This window comes from Equus caballus, chromosome 21 (genome assembly GCF_041296265.1).
Source record: "Equus caballus isolate H_3958 breed thoroughbred chromosome 21, TB-T2T, whole genome shotgun sequence".
Classification (NCBI taxonomy): Eukaryota; Metazoa; Chordata; class Mammalia; order Perissodactyla; family Equidae; genus Equus; species Equus caballus.
The window spans coordinates 21207599-21225862 of NC_091704.1; the positions used below are offsets into that span (position 1 = coordinate 21207599).

Genomic DNA, 18264 nt, shown 5'->3' on the forward strand with positions numbered 1-18264 from the left:
TCCTGGAGATGGATTTGCTGGGCAAAAGGGTAAATGCAGTTGAAATTTTAACCACTACTGGAAACCACTAACCAAAATGATTGTACCAATTCACATCAACACTTCCATGATGTGAAAGGGACTGCTTCTCCACAACCTTGCTATCATTGGAGTCTATCAATTTTTTGAAATTTTGACAATATGCTAGGTGACCAATCCTACCTCATTATTCTGGTTCGCATTTTTCTCATGACTCTAATGAACCATCATTTCATGTTTTTGTCAGCCATTTTTATTTTTTTTCTGTGACCCACCATTTACATCTTTTGCCCATTTTTCTCCGGGTACACTCACTATTTTCATATCAATTTACACAAGCTCTTTATATATTAAGGCGATCAGATGTTTGCCAGTTATGGGCCATAAAGATATTTTTCACACTATACCAGTATCTCTTTTTCCCTCAGAGCACTACTGACACACCTACACAAATAAATTAATGTTCTCATCTCTACCAATTAATTCATTCGATGGGTATAAGTTCACGTGTCAGCGACAAGTGGCCTGACTCACATAATTCCTGCTTAAGAAAAATAGAAAGTGTAACTTTATCTTTTGGGTCAGTAAGCACTGAGAGATGGCAGTCGTGCTTCCTCTTGCTTTTCCTGGAGACATGTGGGAACCCTCCCCTGGCATTCAGTGTAACAAACACATGATGGAGCCTGGACCAACAGGAAGGAAGAGGGATGAGGCATGGGCAGTGAAGAGGCATTTCTTACTATCAAGACACGAGGACTGGTCCTTTATTTAACTTACATTTTCCCCTTCTTTTTACACAGAAACAGGAATCTACCAGACTGTGATAAATGACGTTTCTCTCAAAAAAAGTCTGACAGACTTCTATTGCTTCTGAGTGAATAACAACCTGTTGGCTCCCTAACCTAAGGAAAAATACTCTCAGAAGCTGAAAGACAGGCTTCTCTCAGCCCACTCGTCTGATGAAATACTACTAAAATTACGTTAGGGGGGAAAGAATTCAAGCTAAGTCTACACAGAAACAAGAAAAATAATTAAAAGGATCATTAAAGTCTTAACTACATTTTCTCTAATCTCAATATTAGAACTAAAGAAAAGCACAACAATAAAAGACTAATCAACAGGCACATAAAGCATGGCGCAATTACTGCAGAACACCACAAAGAGGAGTAGGATTCAGTGTTTTTAATCACTATTGGATTATACGTGAGAAACAGAATTCATCACTCACTTAGCACCTCGTTATATACTGCGAGGCACTGTGCTAGGAGAATGTAAAGATGAGAAAAAGATATGATTCCAGTCTGAGTGCAAAGTATTTGGCCTTCCGAGACCCTCTGTCAGCTTTTACTATTATGGCAATGATGTAATATAAATCTCCAAAGTATCAATGGTAACAATACAAATAGTTGTGAACTCATCAGACAGCTTTGGAAAAATAATATTACCAACTGCTTAGCCCTTGCTCCAATTATATCTCTCTCCCACCTTCTCAGAGGTAACTACTATTATGAAATTTGTCTTTAAAATTACCATGTTTTCCTTCAGACTCTTACTACAAATGTATATCTACATATGCATACGTATTCATTGTCTATGTGTGTGTGTACCCCCAAATAAAATATTGTATGTAGCGTCATGTTAACCTTACACGAATGGTTTACGTAATATTCTTTTGCACTTGCTTTTGTTCTCCGACACTATCCTTGAGTTTCATCCACGCAGCCATGTGCAGTGCTAGATCACTTGTTTTCTATGTGCACAGTGTTCTGTGGATGACTATGCCACAATTCACTTATCCACTTTCCAACTGATAGATGTTTAGGTTGGTTCAAATGTTCAGCTATTGCAAACAATGCTGCTATGAGCACGTCTTCTTGAGTACATGTGCAAAAGTTTCTCTGAAGTTTTACCCTGGAGTGGCATTTCTGGACTTTGGTCGTCTTGTCACAGTATCATAATTTTATCAATTTATCTTTTACCTTTTTACTTTATCATCTTTCACTTATTATTATGGGGGAAATCAAATTTCATTCCAGAGGGGCAGCTACCTCTCTCTCTCCCTTCTTCTCCCCAAATGTGTTACAGATAACTCCCACTCTCAACTGGAGGGCCCCCTGGAGCAAAAGGACTTCCTTCTGGGGGAGAGTCACAGCCCTACTTTTAATATGAAGTCAACATCATCTGAAAGCCCATCAGCATTAAACTAGCGTTTTCACAAGAGGACAACGGAGGTAGGGCTTACTTGTTCATCCTTTCAAACCATTGTCCATCACAATCCTGAAGACATCTTCCTAAAACACATATCCTCCCCAAAATCCTTTAAAGCACTCAAAGTAAAAATTCCTTCTACTCCCTGACTTTCCTCTCTGTTTCCACCTTTATGTTCTCTTACAGTCAAGCAGACACATCTCACACTCTAGCCACACACTGAGAAGTCCCCTTCTCTCATCCCATTTCTACCTGCCAAAGTCTTGCCCATCTTTCAACATCTTGAGCAAGCGGCTTCTTCAAACACTCCCAGACTTTCCTGATTGGAATTAACCCTTCTCTTCTTTGCACCATCTTGAATAGAACTTAAAAAAACAAAAAAACAAAACAAAAACCCCCACAACATACAAAGCAGTCTTCACTGCAGTTTTTGTAATATGGCTCTAACTTCCCTGTAATTAGTACTTGAGGCCAAAGGCCTCATCTCTTGAATCTTCACTGTCCCTACAATGGTTATGGATGTAATAGATAAGTAACGTAGGCCACTGCCAGGTTAAACTTTAAATAAACTCTTGCACACATACAAGAGAAGACATGTTTGAGGCCGCTCATAGCAGCACTGTTTGTAATAGCTAACATATATAAGAGATAAGTTCAACTTTAGGGAGAAAAGAATGCTGAATAATTCTGATGGAATTTAGGACACATGACCTCAAATATGGCATCTTGGCATATCGAATATTTTAAGATTAAGGAATCTGAGAAACAGCATGTTCAGGAAGGACGTTCTGACCTGCTCCTAAAGTAGGTCATAAAATCCTTATGAGGGAGGGACCTTCCCTATACCCAGAGGAAAGCAGCGTCCTTATCTCTGAAGACAAAGGGACACTGAAGAATGTGCCCGAACAGGCCTTGCTAAGTTTCCCCCAGTTGACTACAATTAGTTCACCTTTGTCCTGTCACATCTTTGCACAACTTTCCATCCTTCATCAAATCTAGCATAAAACCACTCAGTTTTAACCATTTCTTTGGGTCTTCATTTCCTTATGAAGGCTTCCATGTCACCTAAAACTTACATTAAATAAATTTGTACGCTGTTTTGTTAATCTGGCTTTGGTTACAGGGTGCCCAGTGGAGAACTTAGAAGAGTAAAGGAAAAATATTTTTTCCTCCCCTACAGTTCTTCTCAATACCAATTCTCCTCTGTGAACTAACACGTCTGCATTTCCTAAAGAAAATCCCGACATGGAAATGTCTTGCATCATCCACAAATTTAGAAATGGAAAAAGACATCATTGAAAAAGGATCCCAGACAAAAAGAAATTCTTAATTTCAGAGTCCAAATACTCTGAAAGAGCGGATAAGGTTTGGGCTAATTTATCAGAAAGAACAACTTATTGATAAAACAACAGGAAAACCAAGATAACAAAATGTGAAGACTCATCTGAATTTCAAAATGCCTGTATTGTTTTAAAAATTAGCAAAAAGAAGTAAACCAAACCTAAGAAAGGGTAATTAATTACCTGCATGAGCAGAGAGAGGTGAGTGCGGTCGAGGCAATGCTGGTGACTGCCCATTGCCTATCAAGCTCTTCCGGTTGCTTGTTCGGCAACTGTCAAAAGGAAAGTAAAAATAAAGTATTAGAAAGAGTACACAGCATCAATAATGTTTAGGTACATTCAACATAGGCACAGACTAGAGCTTGAACAAGCTATCTGCTCATGCTACTGCTAAAATTTTTGCAAGATAATACGCACTCACTAATATTTGAGAGGTGGCTGCCTCTTAAATATTAGAAAACATAATGTATTCATATAATATAACACCATCAATATTCCTCACCACAGTGAAGCTATAATCAAATGCCTTCTTTCAGCTCTCGACTGCAAATATGTGACATGTCATACACACAAGCGATAAATTAAGGATTCAAACCAGCAAACCACAGGTAGCATTTTTGTTGACACAAAATGTCTAATACAAAATTACATGCAATGAAGTGCAATGACATTAATCTTACAATGATGCACTAATTAAAAATCTAATTATTTAGACAAATTTCATATTTGTGCCTTTTGTCAATAGAACAGCTGATGCCTAAGATGAATGTATTTTACCACTCATTCATTTTTCATCTTGTATACTGCATTCAAATTCCTATTAAGGTAAATATTTTGGAATCATAAAAACAGATTCCAGTTTGTATTAAAATAATAGCAAAGTCTTTTTTCACAGGCACACTACCTATTGTTTTTATCCTCAGTGAGGAAGAATAAATCATTATATCCTGGCAGAGGGCATCTATTTTTCCCTGTTTCTGCTAGTAGAAAGTTATAAAATGGTTAATTGGATTCCAAAGTAACTTTCATAAGCCTCAAAGGATAAGGTAAATGCAAAACTGGCTGATGATAAAGTGGATATTATCTTATTTTCATTTGCTTTTCTTCAGTACAGACAGGCACTTCATTCTCTATTATCAGTACAGAAGTTAGACAAAGCTAATAAAAACCAGCAGGTTACGTCATTGAATTCACCTTTAACAAGGTTCAGGGCACCATGATTCCATCTTGCTACACTCGGGCTGCCCTCAGCCACCAATAAAGGTTTATTGTAACATCTTCTTAATTCAGAATATTATCTCTGTTATATCAAGGTCTTGAAATAGGAATTTTCACCTGACGACTTTTTTTTTTTTTTTGAGGAAGATTAGCCCTGAGCTAACATCTGCTGCCAATCCTCCTCTTTTTGCTGAGGAAGACTGGCCCTGAACTAACATCTGTGCCCATCTTCCTCTACTTTATACGTGGGACGCCTGCCATAGCATGGCGCTTGCCAAGCGGTGCCATGTCCGCGCCCAGGATCCGAACCGACAAACCCGGGCCGCTGAGAAGTAGAATGTGCGCACTTAACTGCTGTGCCACTGGGCCAGCCTCACACTGGACTTCTAAACTAGGTATAGTGGACATATTTGAGAGTTTGTATAAAATAATTGGAAGGAACATTTCTAAATATCCAAATAATGCATTTCAAAACCAAACCCAATTTCTTTCAGCAGTACTGACTTGGGAAGCAATTTCTCCCTTAGATGTCTGTTTACTATCATGTCAACATTCTCATATTTATAATTTCTGAAGGTCAGGCTGCATCATTTTATTTTCCTTACTGGAGCAATCAACATCCCATAGCATTATCTGTGAGTTTAATTAAGATCATATTTACTCAGCCTTAAAGAAGTTGTTGAATAAGAATGGACCCTTGGTACTTAATTATGAAGGTGGATTGTGATATTATCAACTCATCTATCAAGAACTGTATTTGACCTATCACATTCATAATTATTAAATCAGATAGTCAGATTTTTTTAAAAGCTACTGTATAATGTGTTTAGTGTTAATTCAGATTAATGTCTTTTCATTTCAACACAGGAATATTAAATATATCAACTTGCTAATGTTAATAAAAGAAATTACAAATGACAGACTTACACCCTAGTAATCTCAGTTAACTTATTTATTAATTTAAGCAAATTAATTGAAATACAGGTTAGCTATCACAAAAATGGCTACTTATATTATTTTTTACATTTAGTATGATCTAAATCATTTATGAAGATTTTTCTCTTGATATTTAATTATAAATGTTTATATATGTAAATCAAATGAATATGAAACATGCATCAACATAAATAGCAATCTAATGAATATCTTACAGAGGGATATCAGTGAAATATGCTGACTGACTTAAAGCTAAAATTTAGAAAATAATATTTCCTAAAGAAAACTTTAAAAAATTGCATTTTAGGAAAAACATATAGAATGACTAGTACACTACCACAACAAGCAAAACAAATAGCCAACAATTTAGACTTAAAACAAAGAAAAACACAAATTAAAAAACCCTCACAATATTATCAGTTATTTAAAATCTACCAAAAGAAAGCAGAAAAGTATTGATTTTAAAAATGTAGTTCAAAAACATCTCAAAAAGAAATGTGTAAATAAAATCTGAAAAAGAAATATACTTGTTTAGTCACTATAAAAAGATAGAAATATAAAATTTAAAAATATGAAAAAAGTTTATGTTACATTCATCCTGTATTTGCCTACTCTCCAGAAAGATTTATAATCTTCACAAATAGATGAATATGAATGCAATTTAGAGGGAAAGAAAATACAGGCTACTTCATCTAGGAATATATGAGCAAGTTAAAAGAGGTTAAAAACAAGCTGCCTCAGATTTTGAACTGTTTAAGGTACTGGTAGTATGCTATATAAAGTTTACCATACAAAACCTTAAAGAATCAGAGGCATATCTCATGGACAAATGCTATGAGCCAAACAACCAAAGCACACTGCTCAGCTGTAAGCGTCTTCTCTAACCCCCCATAGCTCTTCAGCATGAAGCTAGGGATGGTATTAAGATTATAAAAATTGGCACTTTCTTGAATCTGAACAATCCAACAGCAAGCTTCTAAACATGAAATACTCTTCAGTATGGCAAAACCAGACTTTATGAAATACAGGCCAAGACAGAGATTCCCATGTGTACACACAATCTCCATAGTCATGAGGAGTCTTGGCCTCACAACTGAATTTATTTGTTGCTAACATTCTTAAGGTAAAGAGGCATTTTATACTCCATTTAACCCCAAAATACCTACATGTTGATATATATATTAATACTTTCAAAATCCTGGGACCCTACTGGAATATTCTGTAGATAACTTTCCGAGGTGGGGCAGGGGCAGCCATGCAATCTTAGCAGTCCCCGCTCTGGTATCTCTGAGAGTCACCTACTTTACTGCTTTAAAACTACATTTAACCCCATAGTAAGACACCAGTGGGGCAGGACCTATGAGCCCCTACTACCTAGACGGCCACAGCACCTGACACTACCCACATTAATATGACACTCGAGCAAAGTGCTGAGCTGGCCTCTGTTGATCGTTTCTTCATCCAGTATCGCACACTTTCCTGCTGATGAAAGGAGAAGCTCATGGCATCCAAGTGCGAGGCAGGCTCCCCAGGTGCCAGTGACCACACACCATTCATTTAATCCATAAAGTGATAAAATGGTAGAAACATTGCCAATTGGACAAAATCAAGGTCCCTTTCCTTCTACTAGCACAACAAAGTTGATTCAGCCTTACTTTTGCTCAGGCAGTGTCACCCGAGGAAAACACAGGTGGCGTCCTACCAGGTAAAACAGAAACATCACTTTATAGTAGAAATCTCTCTCTTTTTTAAACCAGGTGTTAATTTTTTTATTTTTAAATTTTATTTATTTATTTGTTTTGTGAGAAAGAGTGTTCCTGAGCTAACATCTGTGCCAATCTTCCTCTATTTTATGTGGGATGCTGCCACAGTGTGGCTTGATAAGCAGTGCTACGTCTGCACCCAGGATCTGAACCTGCGAACCCCAGGCCACCGAAGTGGAGTGTATGAACTTAACCACTACACTACCAGGCCAGCCTCAGAAATCTCTTAACTTGTTTAAAACTTATCCTCATCTAAGCATTTGAGCTTGTAAAGAGTTATCTCTAGTTTTCAGCCTTAGAGACAGAGGTATACAATTGCAAAAATGGAACTCAAGATCAGTTATGAACTCAATTTTCAGCTATCCATCCCCCATTCTTTCTGCTTCACTCTTTAAGAAGAAATAGAAGCCATTCACCCTGCACGAGCTCCAATCTAAAAGCCAAACACGGAAACATCCACTTCCCAGAAGGCACCTCCTCGTCTTCAGTTCTCCAGTTGAAGCAACACATGGAGACACTCACTTTGCCTGTAGATAATATGCTGAGTTTATTCCCTCAATTCGGAAGGTGACACAATGACACAGTTAGATTCTTTACTTAAAAAATCTGAATTTAGCACAGACAAAACACACACACATGGTACAACAAATACCGTTGACGGTGGACCTGGGATCTGAGAAGAATGGGAAGGTGGAAAGAATGCCAGTACTTTTGAGTGAGTAGAACTACCTGGGCTCTGGAGGCTGGGAAGCAAGGCAGGCAGGGACAGAACGCTCTGTAAGAAGGCCACAGTTGGATGGGTACTGCGCGGAGACGTTTTAGAGTGACACGAGGCCACCACCAGGAAGCATTTTAGGGGTCTGCATGGTTTTTTGGCTCAGGCAGGTGAAGTGAGGACTGAATAGGGCATCGCTCCCACTCCCTGAGTTCACTGCTCCCATTCTCCAAAGCAGTCACAAGGAGCTTCTCACTCTCCTAATTACTGCCAACAGCACCTTCCATTTGCCAGGAAGACAGAGCTGGATCATGCACTTCACCATCCAAGTCAGGCCCGACTCAGTGTGATAGACAAAGAGGAACATGGGCTACTAAGCTGAAGGCAGGGTAGGGAAGGTAGTGCATGTATTTTTGGTCCAAAACACCCATATTCCATTTTTGCCTAGGTTGACCTTATGCTCAGGGCTCCATATGAAGGGCTTGGCGGGACCTGTAAACGCTTCATATCTGGATCTGTCACATCCTCATGGTAGAAGAACCTGTTCATTTTCCCCACCAGGTCTGGAAAAGCCATGAGGCGCACCAGGTTATAGCCTTTTGCAATTGTTCTGAGTAGCTGAAATCTAGCTTAATTTTAAATTACGCTCATTCTGAGATGTGAATACTGATCATGTCTGATCACGGCAAGACAAGCTGAGGAGGGAAACCCCAACAGGCAGGAATTCCCAACATTCACAGCTGACTTGAAAGGTCAACTCTCAGTATGACACGTGACTGACCAACATTGAGGGGCAGTGATCACACAGCAAATTGCATAAAAAAGCCCCAGGAATTCTGAAAAGTTAGGCTACAATATATTAATTCATCTTGGTGAAAAATTTGATAAATTTGCACAGGAGACCAATTATAGACCTAAGCTTTACTGCACATGAACATGTGCTAATGATTTCCTAATACTTTAATAGAATCTGAATGTAGAAATATTCCTAAAACAAAGAAGAAGGCTAAAATGCAGGAACTGGGGATGACTAGGAGGCAGAAATTGTCTAGCTAATGTGATATTGCTGAATAAATGTTATAAACCAGGTAGGCTCCTGTCTCCATTCAATGAAGGGTTTGGACCAGATGAGAAAAATAGTTAATATACTTTTTTTTTGGTCCAAGAAATTTTTAAAAGATAGAAAATATAGAAAAATAATTCAACAATTCCCACCACCTGGAATGAACAGACGTATCATTTTGTCATATTTGTTCACAATCTTTAAAATCAATCAATCTATCTATCAATCTGTCTGTGTGTCTGTCTGTCTATCTCTCTATCTATCTCAGAAACAGGGAGAAATGTACCCTCTGACGTCCAAACCAAAAAACATTTCCACTCCCCAAACAGGCAACTACTAAAAGAACTGTGTTCTGGGGCTTTCCCATCCACTTTTGGCACTTTAGCATTACATACCCATGAACAACATTTGTGTATGTGTTCACATTTTTGCTAGTGGTATCACATATCAGGAAAATCTAACAAAGACTTGGAGTTGTGCAAAAGGGATGAATGGCTTTCCTTTCAGTGGCTTGCTAGGCTTTGTATAGCGGACCCTGCAGGGGATTATCTGATTCTATATAAGGGTGTACACTTTTCATTGTCCTTCTATTGACGAGGCTATTTTAAAGCTCTGTAGGGGTAGAAGTTAAGTTGTAGAAATCTGGTAGCAATACAAGTGATTCATGTCCATAAGAATATAAATGAATTTTGTATGGGACAGATACAGATGACCTCCACTCCATAGAAAGATGACCCCAAACATTTAATATCATTGTCCTACAAGATATTAACCAGTTTTGCATCTACTAGCAAATTCATTTCATCATTCCTGATAGATACAGAATATTTATATCTATATTTACATCTACATTTATACATCTATATCTAAGTATATATATGGTTTTCAAAATCTCCTTTGAACCTGTTTTAATATGTTACTGCTGCCCTCATTAATTAATAAGTTAAATCAAATCTCTGACACATGTTCATTTTATATTTCTATGACACTCATGTTTTTGACTTTTGTACAAATTATACTTTAGCATACACTGTACATTACAGATATACTGTAACTGTTTTTTTTCACTAAACACTATATTTCTGAGATTCAACCATGGCAACATAAATACAGTCTAATTCATTCCTTTTTTAGATCGTTCATTTGAAGCAAATTTTAGGACTCCTAAATGCATTAAAATTACATATATCACAGACATTTCTTTTTCCTTTTTGCAACATGAAATGTCTAAGCCTCTGTGTATTTGCAAATCTGAATGCAAAAGCCTTGAGGCTGCACTTGAAAGAAAAATTATATCATGCAACATAAAGCAAATCTTCCATAAATCTTCTTTGGACATTTTCCCCTCAAATCCTGCTTATTCCTTCAGAGGCTGCCTTGCCTTTATCTCAATTTCTGCCTTCATTCTATTGTCTTCTTTCAGAAATAACCTTCTTTCTTAAGTAAAGCACTCTATCCTTTCTACGGTCTTCCAGTCTTCAGCTCTACCCTTTCTCCTGAACGGCACCACAAGGCCATGCCTGGTAGCTGGCCGGATAAGCACTAGTCCTCCTTAAAAGGCAGCAGAGAACAAAGCATTAATATTTCTGCCTCAGTGACATACTTTGTTACTTATGTGAAGTTGAGGCACTGCCAGTGTCTTCCCCATGGCCCGTGAAATCAAGGCTCCATCCAGGCTTTCATTAGTTCATGCCACAAATTCCTTTTTGAGTCCGCAATATATGCTAGGTACTATCCCGAACAAACAAAAGTCCCTGCTGCCCTCAAGGGACTTACCTTCTGGAGGAGGAAGCAGATAATAAACATAATCAACTGGTAAACTTGATGGTATGGGAGATGGTGCTGACATTTACAGTATGAGAGATGGCAATGAAGAAAAGTAGTGTAGAAAGTAGGACAGAGAGGGCAGATGTGGTCAGGAAAGGTCTCACTGGGGACATGATATTTGAAGGAGACCAGAAGGATGAGGGAGCGAGCCTTCAGTAAAGGCAAAGGCCTTGAGGCAGGGGTCTTCCAGGAAGGGCAAGCAGGCCAGGGCGGCAGGAGCGGAGGGGCCAGGGAGAGCAGAAAAGAGGACAGCGGAGAGCTGACTGGGGCAGATCTGGGGCAGCCTGCAGGCCACAGCACGGAGACTGGTTTTTAGTCTGGGTGAAGACGGAAGCTATTGGAAGGTTTTAAACATAATCTGATTTTTGTTGTAAGAGAACCATTCTGGCTGCTAGATTGAAAGAACCGAAGGAGGAAGGAGAGAGACCAGTTAGGAAGTTGTTGATGTACATTTCTAATACACTCTCATCTCCTGTGATCTACTTTAAAATATAGTATTTGATTTTCAAAATTAATTCATGCAAAACAGTGGCCCCCAAATTCATCGTAAACATTATACTAGTCCTCACTCTTTCGTACAGACTCCAAAAACCTGGAGAAAGAGCAGGTGCTGATACTGTGTGGACTACACCACAGGCCTGAGTGCTTCAGGCCTTCAAAGTAATGACCTCGTTCATGGTTATCTGGGCTATGTAATGATGAATACTTATTACTGATATTATCAGCATGATATTTGAACTTAACTTTTCCATTAGTAGAAAAACTCCTTTTTAAAGGCATTAATTATAATAGAAATGAATGGTTGCTCATACTGATTTCACTTATGAGCAAAAAATTTAGGCTAATTACACACCTAGCAGAAGGGAGAGGTCTCTGAGCTTTCAAAAATTCTGAGGAAAATCAATAGGAAAATATCTATATTACTGTATAGTACTTCTTGGAAATATGTCTAATCCATTAAGATAAGCCCATGGCAAGGTCTGGCCCAATTTTCTATCTTCATAGAAGAAAAGAGAAATGGCTGAATATACAGAGATTAGCAAGACACTATTCAATGTAAGAAATATTTATGGAATGTCTATTCCTATGTACAAAACACTAGGGGAGATAAAAAAATGAAAATATTCTCAAAGTCTTTAAAGTATAAAAGAAGAGATAAGACTGATTCACAGATAACCATATGCTAAGGCAGAATCTAGAAGAGAGGCACAGACAAAAATTTGTCGCTATCTACAGTGTAAGATAAAATCCCAATCAGGTTTCAAACATATTTTCGCAAGTCATAAGCACTAGAATTTTACAGAATAGTACACATGGCAAACTGTCCTTCTATTTCATAGGCTTTCCTTAAATAATCCCTTAATCTCAGTGATCTGCCTGATACACAAAAAAATTTTTAAACCTATTTCTTCTAAATTATTCCGTTTGGTGGCTATTTCAAAGCTAGACATACCAACAGAGCTATTTCTGTGTGGCTGACATCCTGAGCTCTGATGTCATATGTCAGCACAGGACTGACACGTAGCTGACATTCACCATGTTGTACCATAGTGATCCTGGCAAGCAGAGTGTCCACTCATTCATTCAGTAAACATCACCAGGATTCCACATGGAATTTAGAATGTAGGAGGCAGGATGAGCTCCTTGAGGGCAAAGGTTATATTTTATAGAATACTGAATCTCTTTGGACACCCAGAAAAATACAGGAAATAAAAATGATCTGAATAAAGATTCATTAAATATTTTGAATGACTGACTAAATATGGTTCCTGCCTTTAACTTTATAATTTAACCTGCAGGACAAAGATAGTCTAATTTATAAGACTAAACTAATTGAGGATGATGTTATAATAGAGTCTCAGACGACTAGATTGATCAAGGCCATGTGTAACAGAAAACAGGAAGAGCTGACAGGTTTGTGGTGCTATGTACATGGTGTGAAAGACACTGGGAAAACCTACATACATTCTGAATAAAATTACAATGGGATAATCAGTGGAATTAAGAGAGGCATAACACAATGCTCAAAGTCAAGGAGTTGGTAATGATATGGGATTTATAGTAGCAGAGTAAGCTCAACTGCTGAAAAAGTTGGAAGCAAAAAGTAATTAAAGTGAAAAGGGATCCAATACCTGTGAACTTTTTTAGTGCAATTTATCTGCAATGCGAATCACAGGAGGTACCTAGTCTGTACGCCTCCCAGGAATCCTAAGATGTCAGGGCAGGTCATCGATTTGAATGAGGACACTTAAGGGCTGGGACAGTCAATGAGGAGATAACTTCTGGATTTGAGATTAGTCACACAGAGTACAATAGCTCAAACCTCACACCAGAGACACATAATAAGAATTGTTCCTACCTGGGATGAGGGTGTGAAGAGAGTTCGGGGAAGGCAAGGTAATCAGTTCTGATCTAAGGGTTCAAGGGCATGTGCTGTATCTTGGGGAACTGCTCCAAGGGCTGATGTGGCCAAAACATTGCATGGAGTCATTCAAAACTGTGATCTAATCTGTCCTTCAAGGCTAAAGAGCTGCTGTCACCTGCCTGGGCCTACCTGTGGCTGGGTTAGCAAAACGGCAATGAGAGACAGCCGGGGGAGGGGTGGAGTGGTGACCCCAATTTTATAACTGGGTAAAGGGTCAGGGTCAAATACCTACGAGACCAACATTCAAGCCTTAGTTGTTCCCAGGGCAGTTGTGGTGAGGAACCAAAGATAAACCCACAGACATGCTGGGGACTCAAGGAAAAACAAACAAAATACAAACTAATGTTTTTCTAAATCGTCACTTTGCAAGTGTGTGTGTCTGTGTGTGTGTGTGTTTGGGTGGGATGAGGTGAGAGGACATGTGTGACAAACACATTTTTTTCTAACCGCTCATGTTTCACTCAATATGGATAAAAGTCACAAGTTGAAAAATTTGTTCGTAAATAGCAGAAAGCCGAATTCAAAGTCCAACTATAAAAATTACTTTTAATCAACTTCATTTTACAGCATTAGATGATTCTCCGTTGACCAATGATAAGGAAACAAATCTTTAAAAGCCTTTGAAAGCGGTGGCAGCACCAAATGCGAGTAAACACAACAGCTTAAATCTAATCTTCTGATCTGCCTTTTGGAAATACCACAATAAAACTTTACCACTAACTTCTTTGCCCTCTATCTACTATTTCCTACTTTTATTGCTTTCTAAGAAATGGTCAACCACTTTAGAGGGCTGGATTGGAAGATATTCTTTGTCCAAATCTTATGTGTATATTTATATCACAGCTGAACTGATATAATACTGTTTCACCTACTCCAGCCTTCTCCATACAGAAATTAAATCTCAGTTTACCTTGCTACACCTAGAAACATTTAATTTGGAGGATATATTTTAGTCTAGTAGGGTAATTTAGCTACATAGTTAAACAGTACTCATAAAAATGAACACTCTGCTCCTTTTTTTTTTCACATTCAGAGGACTCTGGGATTGCTTGTTTCTGACCCACAAAAGGGAGGAGAGTGTACTTTCATGACCACTGGATCTCCTTTTATGACACTCAACAGAAATTTATGACAAGCCCAGAATGAACAGCATGACTACTTAACACCCTTGCAGCTCGAAAGCATTTGGCATTTACAGCAATTCAGCATAGCGCTTTGCCCACAAGTGCACTGCCCCTGATTCCATGTGCCTCCACAGTCGGAACACAAACACACACACACGCAGAGCCGACATCAGAGCTCCACGTTGTTCTCTTCTGGGAGGAAAAGTCATGTGGCAAAAAGCCAGTATCTTTCTGTTCAGTATGTTTTATTGCTGGCTGCGCCTAATTCAGTATCTTGCAAAATGACATTCTGTTAATGACATGAATGTCAAAGCTGTGATAATGGGCAGAAGTAGAAGAAAATGTTTCCTAAATGGAGAAACAACAGGAAAACTGCCAAACGGAGATTAAAATTAGTTGTGTTCATCCCATAGTTAAGCACTTGGTCCCCTACTATTTGTGTCCAACATGCAAGGGACGCAGCCCTCTACGGAGAGAAGAGCAGCCCACCTCGGTGAAAAGCACAGAAAGAAACAAGAGGTCAAAGGAATGTTTTCCCTTAATTAATTTGACACATGTCTTTTCTTTTTCTCATTTGCATCCACTGACGTTTTCCTAGCCTGCCTCTCATTTTGCAAAGATGAAATTGGCCACAAGGAGCCCATTCTGTGCTAAAGACAGGAGGGCTGGGGAGATACCAGAAGAAGCTGGCCTTTAAGTTGCTCAGTATTCAGTCTGGGTAATGAATGCTCCTGGCTCTTGCCATATGTGGACCAAGTAACAGAATTTTAGGTCTGGAAGATGATGCAGCGACTGCCAAGGCAGCACCACCAACTAGTGGCAAACAAGGACATGGAAGAGAGGTCATGTGGCTCCCACAATTAGAGCACATTCAAAGTTAGAAATCTGCACTAGACATAGAGATACATTTAACTACTACTTTTTTTTGAGGAAGATTAGCCCTGAGCTAACCGCTGCCAATCCTCCTCTTTTTTGCTGAGCCCTCAGCTAACATCCATGCCCATCTTCCTCTACTTTATATATGGGACGCCTGCCACAGCATGGCTTGCCAAGCAGTACGTAGGTCCACACCCAGGATCTGAACCAGCAAAGCCTGTGCCGCTGAAGTGGAAGGTGCAAACTTAACCACTGTGCTACCAGGCCGATCCCTAACTACTTCCTATGTGAACGCATAACAAGTCTATTCCACAAAGGAAGAGATAGCCTTGTTCTAAATTTCCTGGCTCAGCTATTTCTCAGGAGAGTGGAGTTATGAAATGTAAGGACTTGACGTTGGTAGATCTGGTTTCAAGTTCCAACCCCCGTAAGCCTCAATTTACTGATCTGTAGAATGGAGATAAGAATATGAACGACCTCAGGGGGCTATGTGGAGATTAAATGAGATAATGCATGTAAAGAAATTATCATAGTGCCTGACACACAGCAAGTGCTTCATAAATATTAGCTGTCAAAATAAAACATGGTCTTTCTCTGTTGCACACATTCTCTCATGAACATATGTTTTCATACTTAGAATGTTACACTAAGGCCTTCTCTCAAGGATCTCAGAAGAAGCTTAAGAATGCTCATAGAATTAACTTCTAAATTGAACACAATGAACTATGCAAGAGCTAAAGAGGCTGGTTCTAAGGCAGCAAGACTTGATAGTAAATGTAAATAGTAACACAGCTATAGAAAGAACGTAACAGTAAAAAGGGTGATCGGTTGGCTTTAGAAACAGAAAAATAAAAGCTGCGGAACCACAAGTTCTAGCGTCCATCCAAGCTCTGGCTAAGCGCTTCAAACTGGAAATGTCAGGGTGGAGGGACATGCAAAGAACCACATCCAACAGAATTCAGAGCGTCAGACCAATGGTCAGGACTGTGTGCGTCAGTCCACCTCAGCTCAATGCCTTAATCGTCCAAGCCAGCTAACATCCCTCGCTCTGCTACCATACTCCCCAAGCAACCTCTGACCACTCTAAGGAGAGGTCTACCTAAATGTGAACAACGAGAACAATAACAATAGTAACTGCTAACTTTGCCTAAGCATTTCATCCATGCCGAGCAATGGTTTAATTTTCATGACACTCCTATGAGATAGGACTTATTTTTATCCACACCTTATAGATGTGAAAACTGAAGAAGTGAAAAGTTCAGTTTTCTGGAGGCAGCAAGCCTGATCCAGGTAGACAGATGCCCCAGTGTCATGGGCTTTTTATCCCAGGACACACCTATATACAGAGTTTTCAGGCTCAGGGTAGACAGACAGATGAGATGTCATGATTTGGACATTCCCTCCTCCACAGCGTATTCTCGAGAATCCAAAGGCGGATGACCCAACACACGGATTATCCATGGCAAGAAGCACTTCCTTCTCATCCCTGCCCAAACCAGCTGGTCTAGTCAGACACAACTAAGAAAGAGACTTGTGTTTAAGCATGTGGGAATCAGATTTTTTGTTCCGCTGTTTCTTAATGGATTTCAAAATTACATCCAAATTTCTGAATCATGCCCTCTTTAACATGGCTTTTTTTGCTTCTCTATTTCTACATACTTGACTCTTTAAGTCACAGACATTAAATTTGTGATGTTTGCATCTTTGTATGCACTGGCTTTGGAGAAAAGGACCAACTGCCCACACTGTAATATGCATTAGGAAGCGAATTTGGCCAGCAGAAGATCTAAAGCTTATAATAAGGTATAATGACTGTGTTATTGAGAAAAGCTTTTATTTTTTTAAGCCGAAGCATTTACAAATGATGTCTCTCAAAATAAAACAAACTCAACACTATAAAATCTACATATTTACAACTTCTATAAACTTGTGACCCCAAATCTTGAATTCTTCGTTGCACTTCCTTCAAGATGCCATTCCTTTAGTCTGGCATCTTCCCCTATTCTTGCTCCCCAAAGACCTCCCAGACTCTAAGAGAGCATGTATGAGAAGGCGTCTGTGTGTAGAAAGAGGCTTCACTAAGTTGTGTGAATTACATTGATACTATCGTAGGCGTTCAGACAAGTTAAAGTGTCATGAAAACGTCAGTTACTAAGGAAAAGTTTAATGCTGGCTTTACTCACATTCAAATCCTGGCCTGCCTCTCATGGGCTTGGCCACCTAGTTCTCATAGGTTCAGCCTTGTGTTTAAGGAGGTGACCTCATTTGTCCCAAGCCTGGGGTTTGGTCCTTATTAGTAAGTACCCTGAGCTCCAGAATAACACACCACCTCCGCCTCTTCACTGTATTCACCAGATATCCAATCTAAACTCATTCTGCACTCCCTGCCATGACTCAGAGAGTTCCTGTTCATTGTGTTCCTGGATTCCTGTTTATTAAAGCTATAGAATCCCTGAGCTTCACACGAAAACATTTCTAAGTAGAAATTCAATGGTATAGAGAGATGGTAGCCTACTGTGTACAATTTCCATATTGAAAAGGATCCTGAATAACACGCCTACATGAAATTAAATTGCATATCAAGACTAGGATTAGGATACATCGACTTACGGAAAACAGATCATTGACACTGTGAAAGAAATCAATGTGAAATCTTCCAGTGGCTACCTTTGTTTATTATTTTTCTAAGGAGACCTAAAAATCCTCCTGAAAGAGCAAAACACATATGAAAACAACAACGCAGCTAAACCA

General features: G+C 39.0%; 1 protein-coding gene across 19 annotated transcripts in view; it reads right to left on the reverse strand.

Moving 5' to 3' along the window:
- Positions 1–18264, reverse strand: part of MAST4 (microtubule associated serine/threonine kinase family member 4) — a 576096-nt gene that overhangs the window by 107008 nt on the left and 450824 nt on the right. For all 19 annotated transcript variants that reach the window (XM_070246179.1, XM_023625596.2, XM_070246178.1 and 16 more), the window contains one exon: positions 3750–3838. In XM_070246179.1, coding sequence (XP_070102280.1) covers positions 3750–3838 — 89 coding nt within the window. The remainder of the gene's footprint in view (positions 1–3749; positions 3839–18264) is intronic.